We start from the raw sequence: 18,243 nt of genomic DNA on the forward strand, positions 1-18,243 counted from the left end.
TGTTTGAATCAATGTTTTTTCAATTTCATTTGTCAACGTATTGTGATGTGAAAGCTATGTGGAAAATAAATTGGATTTCAAGAAATCATGGTCTCCCATCCAGGGTTTTAATCAAGCCCAGTCCTACTTAGCTTTGATATATGTCACTGACTACTACCAATGTGCTATTGTGAGAAATCTCTTGATAACTAAATATATTCATTGTTGCTGTCGAAGTCATTCCAGGAAAATATTTACATTTTTTTTTTAAGTATATAAAAAAATTATTGGAAGTAACTCAATAAAATAACGAGGCTATTTACAGGGAGTACCAGTACCGAGTCAATGTACGGGATACAGATTAGTCGAGGTAATTTGTACATGTAGGTAGGGGTAAAGTGACTATGTATAGATAAACGGCGAGTAGCAGCAGTGAAAAACTAACTTGCTCTACTGCAGTCCGGTTGATGTGGAGGATGTGTTGTTACCGTCAGGAACTCCAGGATCCAGTTGCAAAGGGTGGTGTTCAGATCCAGAGCTTGGTGTCAAGCTTAAAGGAACAATGCTGAATGCTGAACTGTAGTTAATGAACAGCATACACACGTAGATGTTCCTCTTGTCCAGATGTGTTACGGCTGTGTGAAAATCAATGTAAATGGTATCTTCCATGAATCAGTTGGAGTGGGTCCAGTGTGCCTGGCCTGCTGGCCTTAATGTGGGCCATGACCAGCCTTCAAAGAACTTCATTATGACCGAGGTGAGCACGACAGTCAAGTTATTGAAATTAGGCCCGCCTTACATAAGATTTAGAAGTCTGTTTGTTCCTCTTCCGGTCTTCTTCTTCAAAAAAATGGCCTTACTATAGAGGAAGCTGTTATAGGATGGTCTTATTTTAATGGACTGAATAAGTGGAACGGTGTCAAACATGTGGTGTCCGTATGCTTGATAACGTTTCCTTTATTCTATTACAATGAGCCCATCCTCCAAAAACTCCCCCACCCCCCCCCCCCCACACGCCAGCCTCTTCTGCTTTACATGCACTAACATCATGTGACCATCCTTCTAAAGCCAGTTTAGCTACTGTAGATTTAATACAATTAAAGCCATTTACAAATCGAGAGCAAGAGCCGTAATTTGTATTAATCACACATACCATGTCTGCCTGTGTTTTACAATGTTGTGAATTGAGCTCACGGCATGGTCTTAAGTTGTCGATTCTCAAATTAAAACCTTAAGCTATATGTTGCATTTTTGAAAATAATAAACATGCAATGTTGCAGAGACTTAAATACACACAGATCAAGTCAGACAATTTGGAGCAACAAAACACTTTATTTGCACAAAGGACCAGTTATCCAGGGCACAACGCCACTGCATATTCTTGCCACACAAATGGTGTCTGGTATATTGCACTATAGATCCTCAAGTCTGCTGAAGCTTGGCTAAATATTTGTCAATGCTGCTTACCATGTTTACTGTGCTCATTGCTGTTAGCAGGTAGAGAAAAATGCATCATGACTGCTATTTCAGACAGTTGTCATGAACCATAATATTTTGCATGGGGGGGGGACCATTTATTCATGTACATTATTCTCCATTGGCACTCATGCACTGTGGTAATTGGCTCCAGGTGAGATCTGAGAGAAAGTTAGTTGTCACTTCCACACAGGGCCAGTAGGATCTTCTCATAGTCTCCCTTGGTGTCATCCTAAGGAGGTAAGAGACAGAGCACAGAGTTACTCTGCAAAATGTAAAGGTCAATCATGTTTAGACATGTCACATCATTATAACATTTTAGTTCAATTATTTTCAGATGCCATATTTCCCAAATGGTTTGTCTTTTGTCCAGATGCCGATTGGACCTAGTAATCAGAATGCCTTATACAATGTGATGCATTACTTAACTCGGAGGGGGTGGTGTCAGTTCCCCAGACCCCGATTAAGTCTAGTCCTGGATATAAAACATTCTCAATGGAGGATCTGTTTAATTAGATTTTTAGTCCAGTACTAGGCTTAATCTGGGAAAACAGTCCCTTGTCTTTTATTGCCACTAAAGGCAGTGGAGAGGTTTGCTCACCAGAATTTCCTGGGAGAGGGTTTTCCCAAACGTCTTCTTGTACTCCTGTTTAATCCGGGCCAGGTCGACTTCAGACCTGCTCACCATGACCCGGGTCAGAATATTGGTCCTGGTTCCTTTACCCTGGGGTATGGCACAGACACACAAACTGAAGATGTATAACCGGATAGTGGAAACTCCTTAGCCTGAATCCAGATCTATTTGTGCTGTCTTGTACAGTATGTGCATAACCAGTGTTCTTGTGTAGAATGTCACATCTTAAAACAAGGTTGTATTCCTTAAGTAGAAAAATGTACTACAGGGAGAAACTACCAGGATTTTTCCAACAAGAAATGCTAATTTGTTTTTAATATGCATTTCTGTTACGCACCATAATGATCAGGACCCAGAGCAACCTCTCATTTGGTACATAAAACCTAACAATGTTTAACAGTTAACACACCTTCATTGCCAAGTTGAGCTTCTCAGCAAAGAAAGCAGGCTTGCTTCCAGCACACTTCACTGAAAGACAAAGGAAAAACAGTCAAGTGACAGCATCGACAAGGGGCATTCTCCAAAACTGTCTCAAGGTAGGGACTTGCTTAAGGCCCCCAAAAGGCTAAGGCCCTGACTGGACAAGAGGGATAGGTAGAGGGGATTCAATCAAATGTTAATTACACATGCTTTGTAAACAGGTGTAGACATAGTGAAATGCTTACTTACAGGCCCTTCCCAACGATGCAGCGAAAAATAGACAAGGAATAAATAAACAATGAGTAACAATAACTTGGCTATATACACAGGGTACAAGGACTGCGGTGATGTGCAGTGGTATGAGGTAATTGAGGTAGATATGTACATACAAGTATGGGTAAAGTGACTCGGCAACAGGATAGATATGCCTCTAATGTTTATGTGAGGAGTCAGAAGAGTTTGAGCAAAAAGGGTCAATGCAGTTAACCAAATAGCTACCCCGGACTAACTATTTAGCAGTCTTATGGCTTAGGGGTAGAAGCTGCAGAGGATCCTGTTGGTTCCAGACTTTGTGCATCAGTAACGCTTTCCGTGTGGTAGCAGAGAGAACAGTCTATGACTTGGGTGTCTGATGTCTAACAATTTGTAGAGCCTTCCTCTGACACAGCCTGGCATAGAGGTCCTGGGTGGCAGGGACCTCTGCCTCAGTGATGTACTGGGCCGCACACACTACTCTGTGGCGCCTTGCGGTCAGATGCCAAGCAGTTGCCATACCAAGTCGTGATGCAGCCAGTCAAGGCATTCGATGGTACAGCTGTAGAACTTTGAGGATCTGAGGGCCCATGCCAAATATTTTCAGCCTCCTAAGGGGGAAGAAGCGTTGTTGTGCCTTTTAACAACTGTTGGTGTGTGTGGACAATGACAATTCCTTAGCGACGTGGACATAGCAACTTGAAGCTCTCAATCCGCTCAACTACAGCCGCGTTGATATAGCTGGAAGCGTGCTCCGCCCTCTGTTTCCTGTAGTCCACAATCCGTTCCTTTGCCTTGCTGACGTTGAGGAGAGGTTGTCCTGGCATCACACTGCCAGACCTCTATCCTCCCTATAGGCTGTCTCATCATCGTAGGTGATCAGGCCTACCACAGTTGGGTTGTCAGCAAAGTTAACGATGGTGTTGGAGTCGTGAGCGGCCTCGTAGTCGTGGGTGAACAGGGAGTACAGGAGGGAACTAAGCACGCATCCCTGAGGGGCCCCCGTGTTGAGGGTCAGTGTGGCGGATGTATCGTCTACCCTCACCACCTGGAGGCTGCCCTTCCGGGAAGTCCAGGACCCAGTTGCAGAGGGAGGTGTTTAGTCCCAAGGTCCTGAGATTAGTGATGACCGTTGAGGGCACTATGGTGTTGAACACTGAGCTGTAGTCAATGAATAGCATTCTCATAGGTGTTCCTTTTGTCAAGGTGGGAAAGGGCAGTGTTAAGTGCAAAAAAGACTGCATCATCTGTGGATCCTTTGGGGTGGTATGCAAATTGGAGTGGGTCCGGGGTGTCTGGGATGGTGGTGATGTGAGCCATGACCAGCCTTGCAAAGCATTTCATGGCTACAGATGCCATTTAGACAGGTTACCTTGGCATTCTTGGGCACAGTGACTATGTTGGTCTGCTTGAAACATGTAGGCATTATAGACTGGGTCAGGGAGAGGTTGAAAATGTCAGCTAAGATACTTTCCAGCTGTTCCTATGGTATTTTCTTAAGTCAGACAGAGCTCCATTGTCCTCACAAAACAGAAGACGCATGAAATGACAGGCATTTGCAAACAGTAATTGGATAATATGAATATGCCACCACCAAGACTTATTTTGCTCAGTGTGGCCTTATTTGAATGAAGAAAATGGAGCCCATGATGTAATGTTACAGGACTAAGGACTAGTGAAGGGTGTGATGCAGCAGAAGACATGGATTGAGGGTGATGTCCTCAAATAATCTGTGTATTGGAATATTACTAGGCTTGGACCTGGCTGTGTTTGCTCACCTACGGCAGTCAGACAGTTCTCAATGTCTCCCTTCAGTTCCAGGTCAATAGCCTTTGCCACATCCACCTTACTGTACTTGGAGTACCTCTCAAACGCTGAGAGAAAGAGAGAGTGGGAAAGGATTATGTACTCAAAATGATTATACAGTATCAACCATGTGTTTGCACATGCAGTGTATGAAAAGGGGAGAAAAAAAAAACACATCTAGATTCTATTAGTATTTGTGGTGTGTTGACCAAAATTAACATTCAATGATACATTTAAGTCCACACTCAGGTATTTGCAGTGAAAAGAAATGTATGAAGTGTCTAAAATACATTTTGGACAAATGTGTCGCCTGACTTCAACGGAAGGGTGTCAGACTAATTTTGTGGGCTGCATTCGGTCTTCACTGAGGTTCGGAGGGCCACACTTAAAATATACTATGCATCTTCGCAGTAAAAATAAGGTCCTATTTCACTTCCAATGCTCCCTGACTGTTAAGCTTTCGTTTCAATGACTGTTAGTCCCGTCACTCTGGCCAGCTTACTATGAATGTAGGTCCATTATCATTGGTACAGTTTTGATTTCATTTGTCATTTAAAATGTTGACTGAATATATAAAATAACACCCCCCACCAAAGCACCCGCAGGCCGGACTGAATGTGCTCGTGGGCCACACGTTTGACACCCCTGGTCTAACTGATGACAGAAACAAAATCACACTATAGGGCTACGACATAATGAACAGGTGGTGAGAGAATAAATAGTGTAAGCTTATTGGGCAATGTCTTCTTTACCAAATGTGTGTATACATGTGCAGTTTGTGTGTATATTCACCTTGGCGGAGCTGAGGAGCACTTCTGGTGGTCAGAATGTCAATGAAGACAGAGCAGTCTGTTCCCTTCCTCTTCTCTCCAGCCTCATACAGGGCCTATAGACAGATACAGTAGGCACGGGCATCACACACACACAGGGTTTGCATTACACATTGACTCTTTGCGGTGCCCAACCTTGATTCTGACACATTCACTCTCTTCCTCTCCTCCATACCCTGGCATCACTGTCAGCAAGTTCCTGGTTCACCATGGTGTCCTCATTCCTAGTAGCCTACAGTAAGCGAGTGAGAGAGGGTGAGTGATGTTAATTGTGCCAAACTATTTAGCTTTAAACAAACTATAAACACAAAGAATAAAACACACCTTGCAGAGCGAGAGCAGAGCATTCCTGAAGTCTGCGCCTGTGTCAGATTTGATGTCATCCTCTAGCTCCTTTTTGTATTCTAGCAATGAAAATGCCATGATTGGTTAATTGTAAATATCACATACAGGACATCTACATAGACATATTTACATATTGCGGACACACCTCCCTTATAGACTTTCTTTATCTCTCGGATCTCCTTATTGGTCCTGGAGGCCAGAATCTCAACCAGAGTATCCTCGTCTGTGCCCAATCCCTGAGAGAGAAGTCGAGGGGTGTGAACAGTCAACAAGGACAAAAGGGTCAGGTCACATCAGTCGTAAAGCTAAGAAAAGTCCAGGATCGGATAACACAAACAAAGTGCAGGGCAGTGTTAATTATGCCCCAAACACAAAACATGGAGGGACTACCTGCACTTGTTCAATAATAGCTCATTTTCAGGTCTACCGCTATACCAGACACGTCACACACACTGCACATCATGAAATCTAAAGTACAGTAGATACTCGTCAGCACCGTCTCCTCACATTTTAAAACAGTCCCACCAGTTGTAAAAGTCCCATCTTTTTGCCTCTCACAACAGTGTAATAATACATCAGAATGAGTCACTCTGGGCTGAATGTGAGGAAGTGGGTGGGTGTGACTAAGCAGCAGACCAAGAATACTGAATGACGACATCGCATCTCCTTCAGAACTGATTCATTACTCAGTGGTGTAAAGTACTTAAGTATTACTTTGAAGTACTTTTACTGAAGTCGTTTTTTGGGGTATTTATATTTGACAACTTGTACTATTACTTCCCTAAATATTTTTTTTTTTTTTTTTAATCCATACATTTTCCCTGACACCCAAAAGTACTCGTTACATTTTGAATGCTTAGCAGGGCAAGAAAATGGTCCAATTCACGCACTTATCAACAGAACACTTGACCCTGGTCATCCCTACTGCCTTTGATCTGGCGGACTCACTAAACACAGGCTTCGTTTGTAAATTATGTCTGAATGTTGGTGTGCCCCTGGCTATCTGTAATAAAAAATAATAAAAAGTGCCATCTGGTTTGATTAATAAAATTATTTATACTTTCGATACTTAAATATATTTTAAACCAAATACTTTCACTCAAGTAGAATTTCACTGGGTGTCTTACTTGAGTCCTTTTCTATTGAGGTATCTTTACGGTTACTCAAGTTGAAAATTGGGTACTTTTCCCCACCACTGATTATTCTTTAAATATTTGTATTCTGTTACCGTCTCTAGGCTTACCCAAACAAGAGGGAATCTGCACAGTTGTTTGTAATCTAAGTAGTAGTATATTCAGAGTTAGTGAGTGACTAGCTGCGTGCACGTTTACCTTCATGGCCAGTTTGAGCTGTTGGGCGTCATATTGGGCTGGGGTCTTGAGCAGAGCCAGAACCACATCCTCCAGGTCTCCCTTTAGGGCCGACTTCAGGGCAGTCTCCAGAGGCTGCAGAGAGAGGGGTGACACTCTTCCACAGTCATACACAAGTGTGTGTGTTAGGCTGGAGTTTGCACAATTTGTATCATTCCATCGGTTCTAAAGTGCAAACTCCACCCACCCGCTGCATATCCTAAACCAAACTACTGTGCTGGTAAGTGTGTCACAGCTTACCTTGCCACTAGCCTTCTCATAGGTAGCTTTGATCTGCTGTCTCTGGGCGTTGCTCCTCCTCACCAGCACATCAATGATGGTGTTCTCATCCACACCTACATCACAAGATGGAGGACCTTGTTCAATAAGAAAGGCTGTTGCCTAATCCATGAGCCCTTTGTTTTACTAATACAAAATCTCTGAATGGCCCTGGCCAAATGGTGAAGCAACCCTGACTACTCACCAGCAAGAAACAATGAACACTGACCCGGACATGCTCACACTAGTGTTGTCATGATACTCAATTTTGTACTTTGCTACCAGGGTTAGTATCACGATATTCAATACAGAAACGATACTCGTATGGCTCAGTTGGTAGAGCATGGCGCTTGCAACGCCAGGGTTGTGGGTTTGAAAATGTATGTCACTACTGTAAGTTCTTATTTACAGAGGGTATACACATTTGTTAAGGCACACGAAAGTTCACATGTTCCAGAAGGCATTTCTACCAAAAAACAATTTTATTAAAAAAAAACACTTTAAAAAAAACATTCAAATGGCTCTCCTGTGAAGTAGGTACACGAGACATACACTTAGTGTCCTAACACGAGTCAAGTATTTCCAACTTGACAGAGTAAATGGGGCGATTAAGGAAGTGTGTGATTGATATATATATCAATGTGTAAGGTGCTGTTAAACAAATTCTGTGCTCGTCTCAGCCAAAGCTGGAAATATCTAACAATTAATGATAATGCTGCTGGAAATGTGTTGTTTAATTATATTATTTATGTCTGCCACATGTGAATTGTTTTGTTTGTTGACTGAGAAACAAAAGGTAATAAAACTTTAAATTGAAAACAAAAAGTGCATGGAGAGACATTTTGTGGTACGGGGACCTAGCTAGGGGTGAAAGTAGATATGTAACACACAGACATAGAGTATGTCAATCTCACCTTTGGCCTTGATGGCCTTATCCAAGATGCCTACATCCCCATCCACACTGAAATGCGGGTCAGGAGTCACAGTGCCCTGATTGGGTAAGGTCTGAGAGAGATTCGAGAGAGAACACTTAGTTTCCATGCAGTGAATTAATGTATATCGTCACAAAATACAGAACAATGATATAGAAGCAAAGAAATGAACAGCTCATACCACAGAGTATGTGAACAATCATACAAAGAATATGTTACTAACAGGGGAAAGTGCAGGAATTGTGCAGTTTTCCCCCGGTTTCAACTGTTTCTGAAGGGAAGGGCTCCTAAATTCCTTTTATGAGTCACAAGTATGCTCCTCCCATTATTTTGTATCTCAGACTGACCCCCTTTCTTTATCTTTAACAGCCATCCCTTTTGGTCTCACTTCTCTGTCCTACCTCCCCGGTCCCCCTCCTTTCTATCCAGCTACAAATGTACAAACACTGCCTGGTAACTTTCCACACATGCATACCACAAGAGGGGGGGGAAACAAATTTGGGAGTTCCCTCTAGAAAGTGGAGCAGAACCTTACCGAGTCATCGGGCAGGCCCAGATAGACAGTCTGCTGCAAGAAGGCTGCGATGAAGGACATGGTGGTACGGGTCTGAAGAGAAAGGACAAGGGGGATTCAATAATAACCACAGTATTAATAACATCCTTTGTATTGAACACCAAGGCCTTTTGCATTTATGAGTGTTAAATGGAGGGATGAAAGGCTCTTTCTTTGTTTCCAGAATATGCTACAGTACAAGACCAAATTGGTCAAATTACATTTCAGTGGACTCAGCCAACAACCTCGTACACTTTATGCCTCATTGAATCTGGTACAAAAATAAATATTTGGCTATGACTGCCACTTACATAGGATAATCATCATTACATAGAATAAAATTAAAACATGCCTTTAACATGTGGATATAATTCGTGTTTATGCACAAATTATGCATTTGTCACCGCAGAACAAATTGCCCCCATCTATTTCACAATGGTATGGCAAAAGTGGTGTGATGACCACGCCTAGAATTAGAATCATGTAGAACTCGCCCAAAACGTTAACCGTTTCGTCAATTTTACTCAATTAGTTCAATGGTTTTCAAGACACAACAGGATCCCCTATATAAAAGTATTCTTTAAGAATAATTATGAAAAAGTCACTACTACGCCAGCCACGCACACACGCCTACCTAAACGACAAACAAACAAGGATGTAGGCGAAGTACAGTAAAGTTCCTTGACAACGTAGCCGTATTTAGAATGTAGGCTAGCGGGGAAGTTAGTTTCCCAGTTTAACACGGTTCAAACAAATTACTGTTACCTGGGCTCGATGTCGCGGTGTTCAATTTCCTGGAGTAGGTTTATCGAATCAAAAATAGGATAAAGAGAGGGACTGGAAAACTTTCTCAGACTGAGCTTGCAGAGGCGTTGTGAAGTTGCGCTCATGTATTTATACAGCCACACGATAAACCCCACCTAGCAATGTGCATCCCACAATCGCGCTTCACTACCATGACTGGTACTACGGAAAAGTTTCCATGAAGTCCAGTAAGGAAAATTGAAAATCCTGACACAATTTGGTTAAATGAAAACAGATGTGGAATGTCCAATTGCCCTCTTGAGTTGATGTTAACAAATTACATATTTAATATATACACTACAAATTGAGAGGTAAAAATAGATTTCTTAAACCACGTTTCCATTCCAGTTTTGTATGTGAGTAAATCAAAACAGCTCTAATGGAAACAGGGAGTTAAGGTAAAATGTTAAATGCCGACAAATCATTTGTTTGTTCAACATGGTGGGATCTGTTTGTATCAGTAAAATGAATTATGCGAGAAATGTCGGTGGAAAGGACTTGATGCGCAACTATAAATAATATCAAAATAAACTTGGAGTCACGAGATGATATGGTGTGTGGTCCTTCCACGAGGACTCGAGAAACCATGAAGTTTATTAGGCTTCAAATGAAACAAGTTATGATGAACATTGGAGACTGCTGGTGGGAGGATAATAATGGCTTGAACGCAGCAAATTGAATGGCATCCAACACGTGGAAATAATGTGTTTGATGTATGTGATACCATTCCACTTATTCCGCTCAAGCCGTTACCATGAGCCCGTCCTCCCCAATTAAGGTGCCACCAACCTCCTGGTGAAAGTGCAGAGTGATCTTGATGCGCCTTTCTAATAAACATCAAGGGTCTTATTCTGGTGACATGATGCTTGACTGCTGTTTGAGAAATACAAGTATTATCGCTCTTATCAATAATAATCTCATCATCTAGACTAGTCTACCGACACAGCCTACCCCATATGCACTACACAGGACGCACTGCAACTGCCTCTGCAACGCAATACAGCAAGGCAAACCCAGCGTTCTATTGGAAATGTATGTACTTCGGGGCCCAGATTCACAAAACACTTCTTACGCAAAAATGTAAGAAGCTTCTTAAGAAACAAATAAAGAAGTTCATAAAATGCTTCGTAAGTCAAATTACTCAACAATATCTCAAGATTTAATGATTTTCTTCTCAAAAATCTTATTACAAATATTATTAAGATGTTTGTTGCCAGGCAACCGTTTTTGCTAGCTATCTAGCTAAACATGTTCAATTGCTTTTTCTCTCACTGACCTGAGTTTAAGACAACGGGTTAGCTGTCTTGGAATTAAGAACATTTCCAATAACTTTATTTTCAATAATCTAATTTCTTCTTAATTTTTTGCTTAAGAAGAAACATAAGACATTTGCTTAACTTTCTTCTTTAGGAAAAATGGCAGTTAAGAAGACATTTCTTCTTAAGAAGGTTTTGTGAACCTGGTCCCAGGTGTACCAAAATGAAATAACTACAAAGATTTTTATAACTAAACCAAGATAGACCACAACCTGTCGTTTCCAATGGGAATAAATGAGTCATAGTGGGCAGAACAAGCAAGGAAGTGGGCATAGCCAAGCACGAACTAGCAAGATCCAATTGACGCGTTCTAGCCTGCATCCGCATATTTCCGTTAGGGAACGCCACCTCTGAAGTGCACGTGTGCAATAACTCCATTCGCCTTTGTACTCCTTCTAAACAACGTGCTTTTTAAAAGATTTTGCAAAGGGTAAACTCTACAAAACGTAGTCCAGTTTGTTGATAACTGTATTGAGATCAAATGTGTCATCAGTGAGAAAATCTGCAGAATGTCTGCCCAAATCCACTCCCACAGCTGGCCAGTAGGCTTCCTCTCACTACCATATTTGGTATATTTGGTAGTGAGTGGAAACGCAAAATGGATGCTTCAAATTTATACATCCGGTGAAATAACTGTCTCATTGTTCTATCTGCGAAGCCAATGTTGGTGGGATCGAGGCGTTAGGTTATGAACATTTTGCCTCTGGGAGTGTAATTTAGGGATTCCCTTAAAGGTGCAATATGCAGAAATCACTACACCATTTCCTGGTTGCTAACATAGTTTGTCTACTTTCCGTTTATTTGACAAAACAAGCAATATATAGTGTAAGTAATCATTGCCCCATCCAAACCACTGTGAAATATATTTTCAATAACCAAAAATATTGTATTTTCAGCTATTTAAAGCTGGTGTACAAAACTGAAAGTAAAAGACGCAAAAAACGAAACATAAGAATGGGAAGCATAGAAATTACGCACATACAGTTGAACATATCTACTGCTTCTTAGACTTGCTTTCAATGAAAATGACATATCTATAACACACATTTCTATGTGAATTTGGTCAGATCGCCCAAAAAGTTACATATTGCAGCTTTCAGAAGTCGAAACAGCAGCTGCCGTAGAGAGAGAGAGAGAGAGTCAAAAACAGCAGGTTAGCACAAACTCCCCCTGACCTGTGGGAGCTGTTTCCGGATAGGTTGCTAGGAAGGTTGTTAGGGGGCCGGACATCTGCTCATCCTCTTGACCATACAGGTCACACAATACTTGCAGTCTCCCTCAAGCAGTGGTAGAGAACAACATCTTTGTCTCTGCCCATCAACAACTGGACCCACTCATATCGTTGGACTTCTAGGATGGTGTGCATGCCCAAAGTGAGTTGTGTGAAGTGTAGATTGTTCTTAACAGTTAGTTGTTACTAATGTTTTATGCTGCCGTGGTGTATAGCTGTATTGCAATATGTGCAGGTAGAAGAAGTGGGGGTCCTGGGCTACATGGTTACACGTGGTCTGCGGTTGTGAGGCCAGTTGGACATACTGCCAAATTCTCTAGAATGACATTGGAGGTGGCTTATGGTAGAGAATTGAACATTCAATTCTATGGTAACAGCTCTGGTAGACATTCCTTCAGTCAGCATGTCAATTGCACGCTCCCTCAAATCTTGAGACATCTGTGCCATTGTGTTGTGTGACAAAACTGCACATTTTAGAGTTGCCTTTTATTGTCCTCAGCACAAGGTGTACCTGTGTAATGATAATGCTGTTTAATCAGCTAATTGATGTGACACACCTGTCAAGTGGATGGATTTCTTGACAAAGGAGAAATGCTCACTAACGAAGATGTAAACAAATTTGTGTCCAACATTTGAGAGAAATAAGCTTTTTGTGCATATAGAACATTTCTGGGATCTTTTACTTCAGCTCATGAAACATGGGACCAACTGTCATGTCTAGTCCCACTCCTCCCCTCCGACATTCCACGTCGCCGGTCAACTAACCACTGGTCCTGGCAACCCATATTTACACACACCTGGCAACCACCATTACGCATACCTGCGTCTCATCATCACTCACACCTGGACCTCATTACTCCCTGATTACTTACCCTTCTTATATCACTCTTTATCATTAGTTTTCAGGTAGTATTGCTTGTGTTTTCATGCCAGGTGCTGCTCTTGTTTTGGTCCATGTTATTGAACTCACTAACTGCATCCTGATTACCTGTGTCTATGTTACAAAATACTACCTCACCAAATGGAATCAGCAGTCAAGTTACGCAGGACATCTCCCAGATGGTCAGCAAATAGAGACACTTACTTCTCCAACACCACGACCAGCTGGCACAACTGGGGATGGCTATGAAAGAGGTCCTCCGGGTTCTTCGACATTTCCAGAGGGGTGTCACCTCCAACCACTGGAGGATTCTACACCACGGGTCGAGCCAGCCTGTCCAATAGTCCGCCCATGTCAACGATGCCCGTTTGTCCCTCCCAGACAAATGACGGGTCTCCATCCAAATCACGTGGCTTCCTACTCCAGTGCTCCCTCTTTCACTCATCAGATGAGAGCCCACACCACTGAGAGGTCTAAGGTTGCCACGGTTATTTCCCTGCAGACCAGGTGAGCGTTGGAGTGGGCTACGGTTGTCTGGCGGATCTTGGTTCCTATGAGGGGTTCGCCGGGGTCTTCGACCATCCACCAGAGGGGGGTGAGCGCCTACTCCAACTACAGCAGGAAGGCCAGACCACGGTGGCATAAGCACTCACCTTTCAGACAGTAGCAGCATCCAGCGGATGGAATGAACCGGGCGCTCTGCACCCTATTCAGAAGAGGGTTGCGCGAAGAGGTCAAGCTGCAGTTGGCATGCTGAGATGACACTTTAACCTTCGACTCACTCAATCCAATGGTCATCCGTCTGGATAACCTTTGGGAGCGTCTGTACCCCCATTGCCTCTCTCCCTCCTTGTTGACCATTCTGAACCCCATAGAGGTAGGGGCAACACCTCTCCGTGGCATCGCCAGAGACAGCTGGGGCTCTGTCCCTATTGCGGCCAGGAGGGTTACCGGCGTCAGTGGTGTCCGGTACGCCCTAACCTCCATGGTTAGGGCATCCACCGGTATGTTCCACTAGTGCAGAGGGGCGGCCACGTGACCTTCCATATCCCAGGGTTGGCATGAGTACTCAATTTTCATTTTTTTCTGCCAAACCCTTTACGGTTCCTATTTCGCTGGCTGTTGTTCAAGTGTTGTATCTAGCTCTAGTGGAACTTCATCGACTCCTCCCTGAACTTAACCTCATACCCGTTCTCCTCTCCTTTTCCTATCCAAGCTCTGGACACAGCACCTTTGGGATTCAGCTCAGTGATACACATCACAGCACCCTCACGGTGGGACCTATGCACCAGGAAAGCCTTCCCTCCGCACCTGTACACAAGGTAATCCTTGATCTCCTGTGGCTCCAACATCACATGGTCAAGTAGGAAAATTACCGCTTGGTGATCAGGATGTCGGAGGACCTGCTTTTCCGTATCCTGTGGTTCCATGCCGGTTGAGAGCCCTGTGAGTGTCCACCAGCCAATCAATTGGTCCTGCCATATTTTTGGCCCTGTGTGTTGGGATGTAGATGTGGACATCTGCCAGGCTCTGGAGTGAAACCCACTCCTGCCACCTGCCCTCCAGAGCGCAGCTATGTTCCCACAGGGCTGAGCGTTTGGCTGTTGGCCTGGGCACACGCATCCCTCGCCACTGGACACTCTATCACCCACACTATCAATCCCTTTCTGATAAATACTAGTGGCCCACTTTGGCGCAGGACGTAGCCCACTGAGCACAATCTGAACCTGAATTGACAATCCAAATCCCCCCGCAACGCTCCAACAGTACAACTCCTTCCTGTGCCTCAGCGTCCATGGTCTTGTCAGTCCATTGACTTTGGTACTGATCTCCCCTCTTTTGATGGTTTTACCATCATTTTGCTGATAGTGGACAGATTCTCTAAATCATGCCGTTTCATCCCTGTCTGGGCTCCCTACCGCTCTCCAGGTCACTGAGGCACTGTTCCAGCAGGCCTTCTGGCACTATGGCCTTCTGGAGGCCCACAATTCACATCACGGGTATGGAAAGCCCGTGATGCACGTTACTAGCTACTGTACTTATTTACCTCAGCCTGCCTAGCCATTTACAGTGGCTGTTTTATTTATCTAACTCTAGCTAACTACTGTTATTGTAGCTTGCACTTCAATGGCATCCCTCAGATTTTTCTTTTATCTTTCCAAACAGGCGAAGTACTATGAAGAAACCACTGATCTCGACAACCATTCAGGGTAACGTTAAGCTTTTATTAGATAACTGGACGTATGTAGCTATGTACAACCATTTTCCATCTTGCTAGCTATACCTATTCAGTGGAAGCTGCTGAGGGGAGGATGGCTCATAATAATGTCTGGAATGGCTTGAATGGAATGGTATCCAACACGTTGTTTCCATGTGGTTGATATTCAATTGACTCCATTCGAATCATTATTATAAGCCGTCCTCCCCCTCAGCAGCCTTTACTGATGTAGTTATATGTCTGTCATATTGAGGTGTCTAGCTATAAGGTAAACCTGATTAATCAAATGGATAGGTGTAAGCAATTATGGTAACTCCAAATGACCTTAACTAGGTGTCTTCGCTAGACAGACAGAGGGGAGGGGAGGTGTCCCATCCACCGGAACCAGTGAGTTCAGATCACTCTGATTCTTTGTGCTCTGAGTCGGAGGGAGACCAGCTTGAGGTAAGCTATACCTTCCAAAAGTGTTAAAGTACATATCTCCCATTTCTAACACTGCACTAATCATATTTTCTCACAGTAAAGTGTAACCTGTGTGTTTGTCTCAGTCTCCTTCCTGTTCCCTCTAAATTCTGCTCCTGTTCTCCAGGAGCTAGGGGTTCTGCCTAACACCCAGACCTGGATACACCTGATGTCCTCCATTACCAACTACATAACATCAGATGCTGTTGTCATTATCTGTCAAGTTCTTGCTTTATCATAATGTGAGACCCAGATAAAAAAACTAATTTGCATATGAATGGAGACTTACTTACTTCGTAAAGTAAGTAACTTTAATGTGTCAAGCAGATTACACTTTGTCTGCCAGTAACGTAGCGATGTTTAAGACATGGATTTCATGTTGTAATGTTAACAAGGTACCCAAAAGTCGTTTGAATTAATGTTTTCATTTGATTAGTTAAGCAACTTGTTCAAACAGCGAAATTGTGGTCGGAACTCTGCCTTGTTTGCATAGCGACGATGAAAAGAATGTAATTTAGGCGGTAATCTCAAACTCTAATCATTAGGTCATCACACCGTTGATACAGCAACGGCCGCTAATAGTTTATAGAATCCCAATGTGACGCAGAGGACACTATTTGTCATGACATGCCCGATTCCTTCCTTGGGCGGAGTATGCCCAGAATTAACAACTGAACATACAGATTACAACTCCCCTCCAACTACCAGAGTTCACCCTCTTTTCACGTTTCCCTCTTAAGGCCAGTGGTTCCTGGTCTCCTGGCTGACGATGTCCCGCACAACACTCCACCTCTCCTGGACATCGAGGAAGCCCAAAAATAGTGTACAACACCCCAGTTAGCATGCACAATCACGTCTCCTCCCCTTCGACATGACCGGTCTACTAACTATTGGTCCTGGCAACCCATCTTCACGCACACCTGCATCTCATCAGTCATAACTGGACCTCATTGCTCCCTGCTTATTTACCCTTCTAATAGCACTCTTTTGTTACTAGTTTTCAAGTGTGTTTGTTTCTGTGTGATGCTTCTCTTGTTTTGCATCATTCCAGGTTCATTGATACTAAACTCACTAACTGCACCTGCTTCCTGCGTCTACTTTACACCTTATGTTGCGTTTTATATTTTTTGTTCAGTGTACATTCCCATACTCATCTTCCTTGAGTGTTTAAATAAAGTTCCTTTGTAACACTAAGGCTGCTTTATTCCCCTCTAACTGGGGGCGGTAACAATTGGGCACAAACCAGTCAAATGCGTAGAGCATTTTCCTTCTTTCAGAAGTGTTTCCATACTTGAGGGGTGTGTCTATACACTACCGTTCAAATGTTTGGGGTCACTTAAATGTCTTTTTTTTTTTAAAAAAAAGCTTTTTTTTGGCCATTAAAATAACATCAATTTGATCAGAAATACAGTGTAGACATTGTTAATGTTGTGAATTACTATCGTAGCTGGAAACGGCAGATTTTATTTATGGAATATCTAGAGGCCCATTATCAGCAACCATCCCTCCAGTGTTCCAATGGCTAATCCAAGTTTATCATTTTTAAAAGGCTAATTGATCATTAGAAAACCCTTTTGCAATTATGTTAGCACAGCTGAAAACTGTTGTGTTTAATAAGCAATAAAACTGGCTGCCTTTAGACTAGTTGAGTATCTGGAGAATCAGCATTTGTAGGTTTGATTACAGGCTCAAAATGGCCAGAAACAAAGCACTTTCTTCTGAAACTTGTCAGTGAGAGAGAGGCCCTGGTGCACAACTGCGCAAGAGGACAAGTACATTAGTTTGAGAAACAGACGCCTCGCAAAACACCAGTCTCAATGTCAACAGTGAAGAGGTGACTCCGGGATGCTGGCCTTTTGTACTTTTTTTGTAACACTTTTGTAACTGCAGTAGCCTAGTGCAGGGCCACCGTGTCCCCCCCCCCCTGCCGCCCCACAGTTTGGGAATCACTGGGCTAGTGCAGTCAGTTTGTAGTTCAACTGTAGTTTATTTTGCAATTACTGCGTCCAAATTAACACTATTCATTTTTGGATAGGGAGGATAGGCAGATAACAAGGATTGCCCATGGCAATGTTTTTTTTTTGAGTGTAGCATATTTGTTTGCTTTATAGATCAGTGAGATAGAACCTCCCTTTACACTGCTCTTGGCGGACCATAATTGAAAACACCTCACATTCCTGTGCATGATGAATGAGGGGATTGCATTCGTTTATTAGGGCTGTCACAATTACGAATAACTGTAACAGACTGTTATGGATGAAAATAACCTTCATAACTGTTTATATTTTTAGCAAAAATATTTTGTGGAATGAACAGCTGACTTTATGGGATGGTAGGGCAATCATGTGGTTGAGTCCTTTTCAGCTGTAACATGGACTCTTAATAACAACGTGATGAAACCACAGTTTTTAAACCCAAAGGCGCAACATCGCGAGACTTCCGGGAACGCTTGCGAAACAGACTAAACAGTTTGAGAA

At 42.9% G+C, this 18,243-nt stretch overlaps 1 protein-coding gene and 1 long non-coding RNA gene across 3 annotated transcripts; one reads left to right on the forward strand and one right to left on the reverse strand.

Annotated features, from left to right (window-relative positions):
- Positions 1-1,291: 1,291 nt before the first annotated feature.
- LOC100136258 (annexin A1a) lies at positions 1,292-9,712 on the reverse strand. Its single transcript, NM_001124522.1, is given in 13 exon segments — positions 1,292-1,687; positions 2,057-2,179; positions 2,499-2,557; positions 4,540-4,635; positions 5,360-5,453; positions 5,573-5,629; positions 5,722-5,801; positions 5,888-5,978; positions 7,074-7,187; positions 7,353-7,447; positions 8,285-8,375; positions 8,838-8,909; positions 9,621-9,712. Coding segments are annotated over 12 exon segments (1,020 nt in total). The 5' UTR covers positions 8,898-8,909; positions 9,621-9,712; the 3' UTR covers positions 1,292-1,627.
- Positions 9,713-12,103: 2,391 nt separating this feature from the next.
- LOC110536626 lies at positions 12,104-16,945 on the forward strand. 2 transcript variants are annotated; one of them, XR_005034648.1, is made up of 5 exons: positions 12,104-12,348; positions 15,253-15,296; positions 15,638-15,748; positions 15,894-16,067; positions 16,507-16,945. It is a non-coding gene; the product is annotated as an uncharacterized LOC110536626 (long non-coding RNA). The 2 variants fall into 2 exon arrangements; XR_002475493.2 differs by having other exon boundaries at positions 15,894-16,008.
- Positions 16,946-18,243: the final 1,298 nt, after the last annotated feature.

This window comes from Oncorhynchus mykiss, chromosome 11 (assembly GCF_013265735.2).
Source record: "Oncorhynchus mykiss isolate Arlee chromosome 11, USDA_OmykA_1.1, whole genome shotgun sequence".
NCBI classification, from domain to species: domain Eukaryota; kingdom Metazoa; phylum Chordata; class Actinopteri; order Salmoniformes; family Salmonidae; genus Oncorhynchus; species Oncorhynchus mykiss.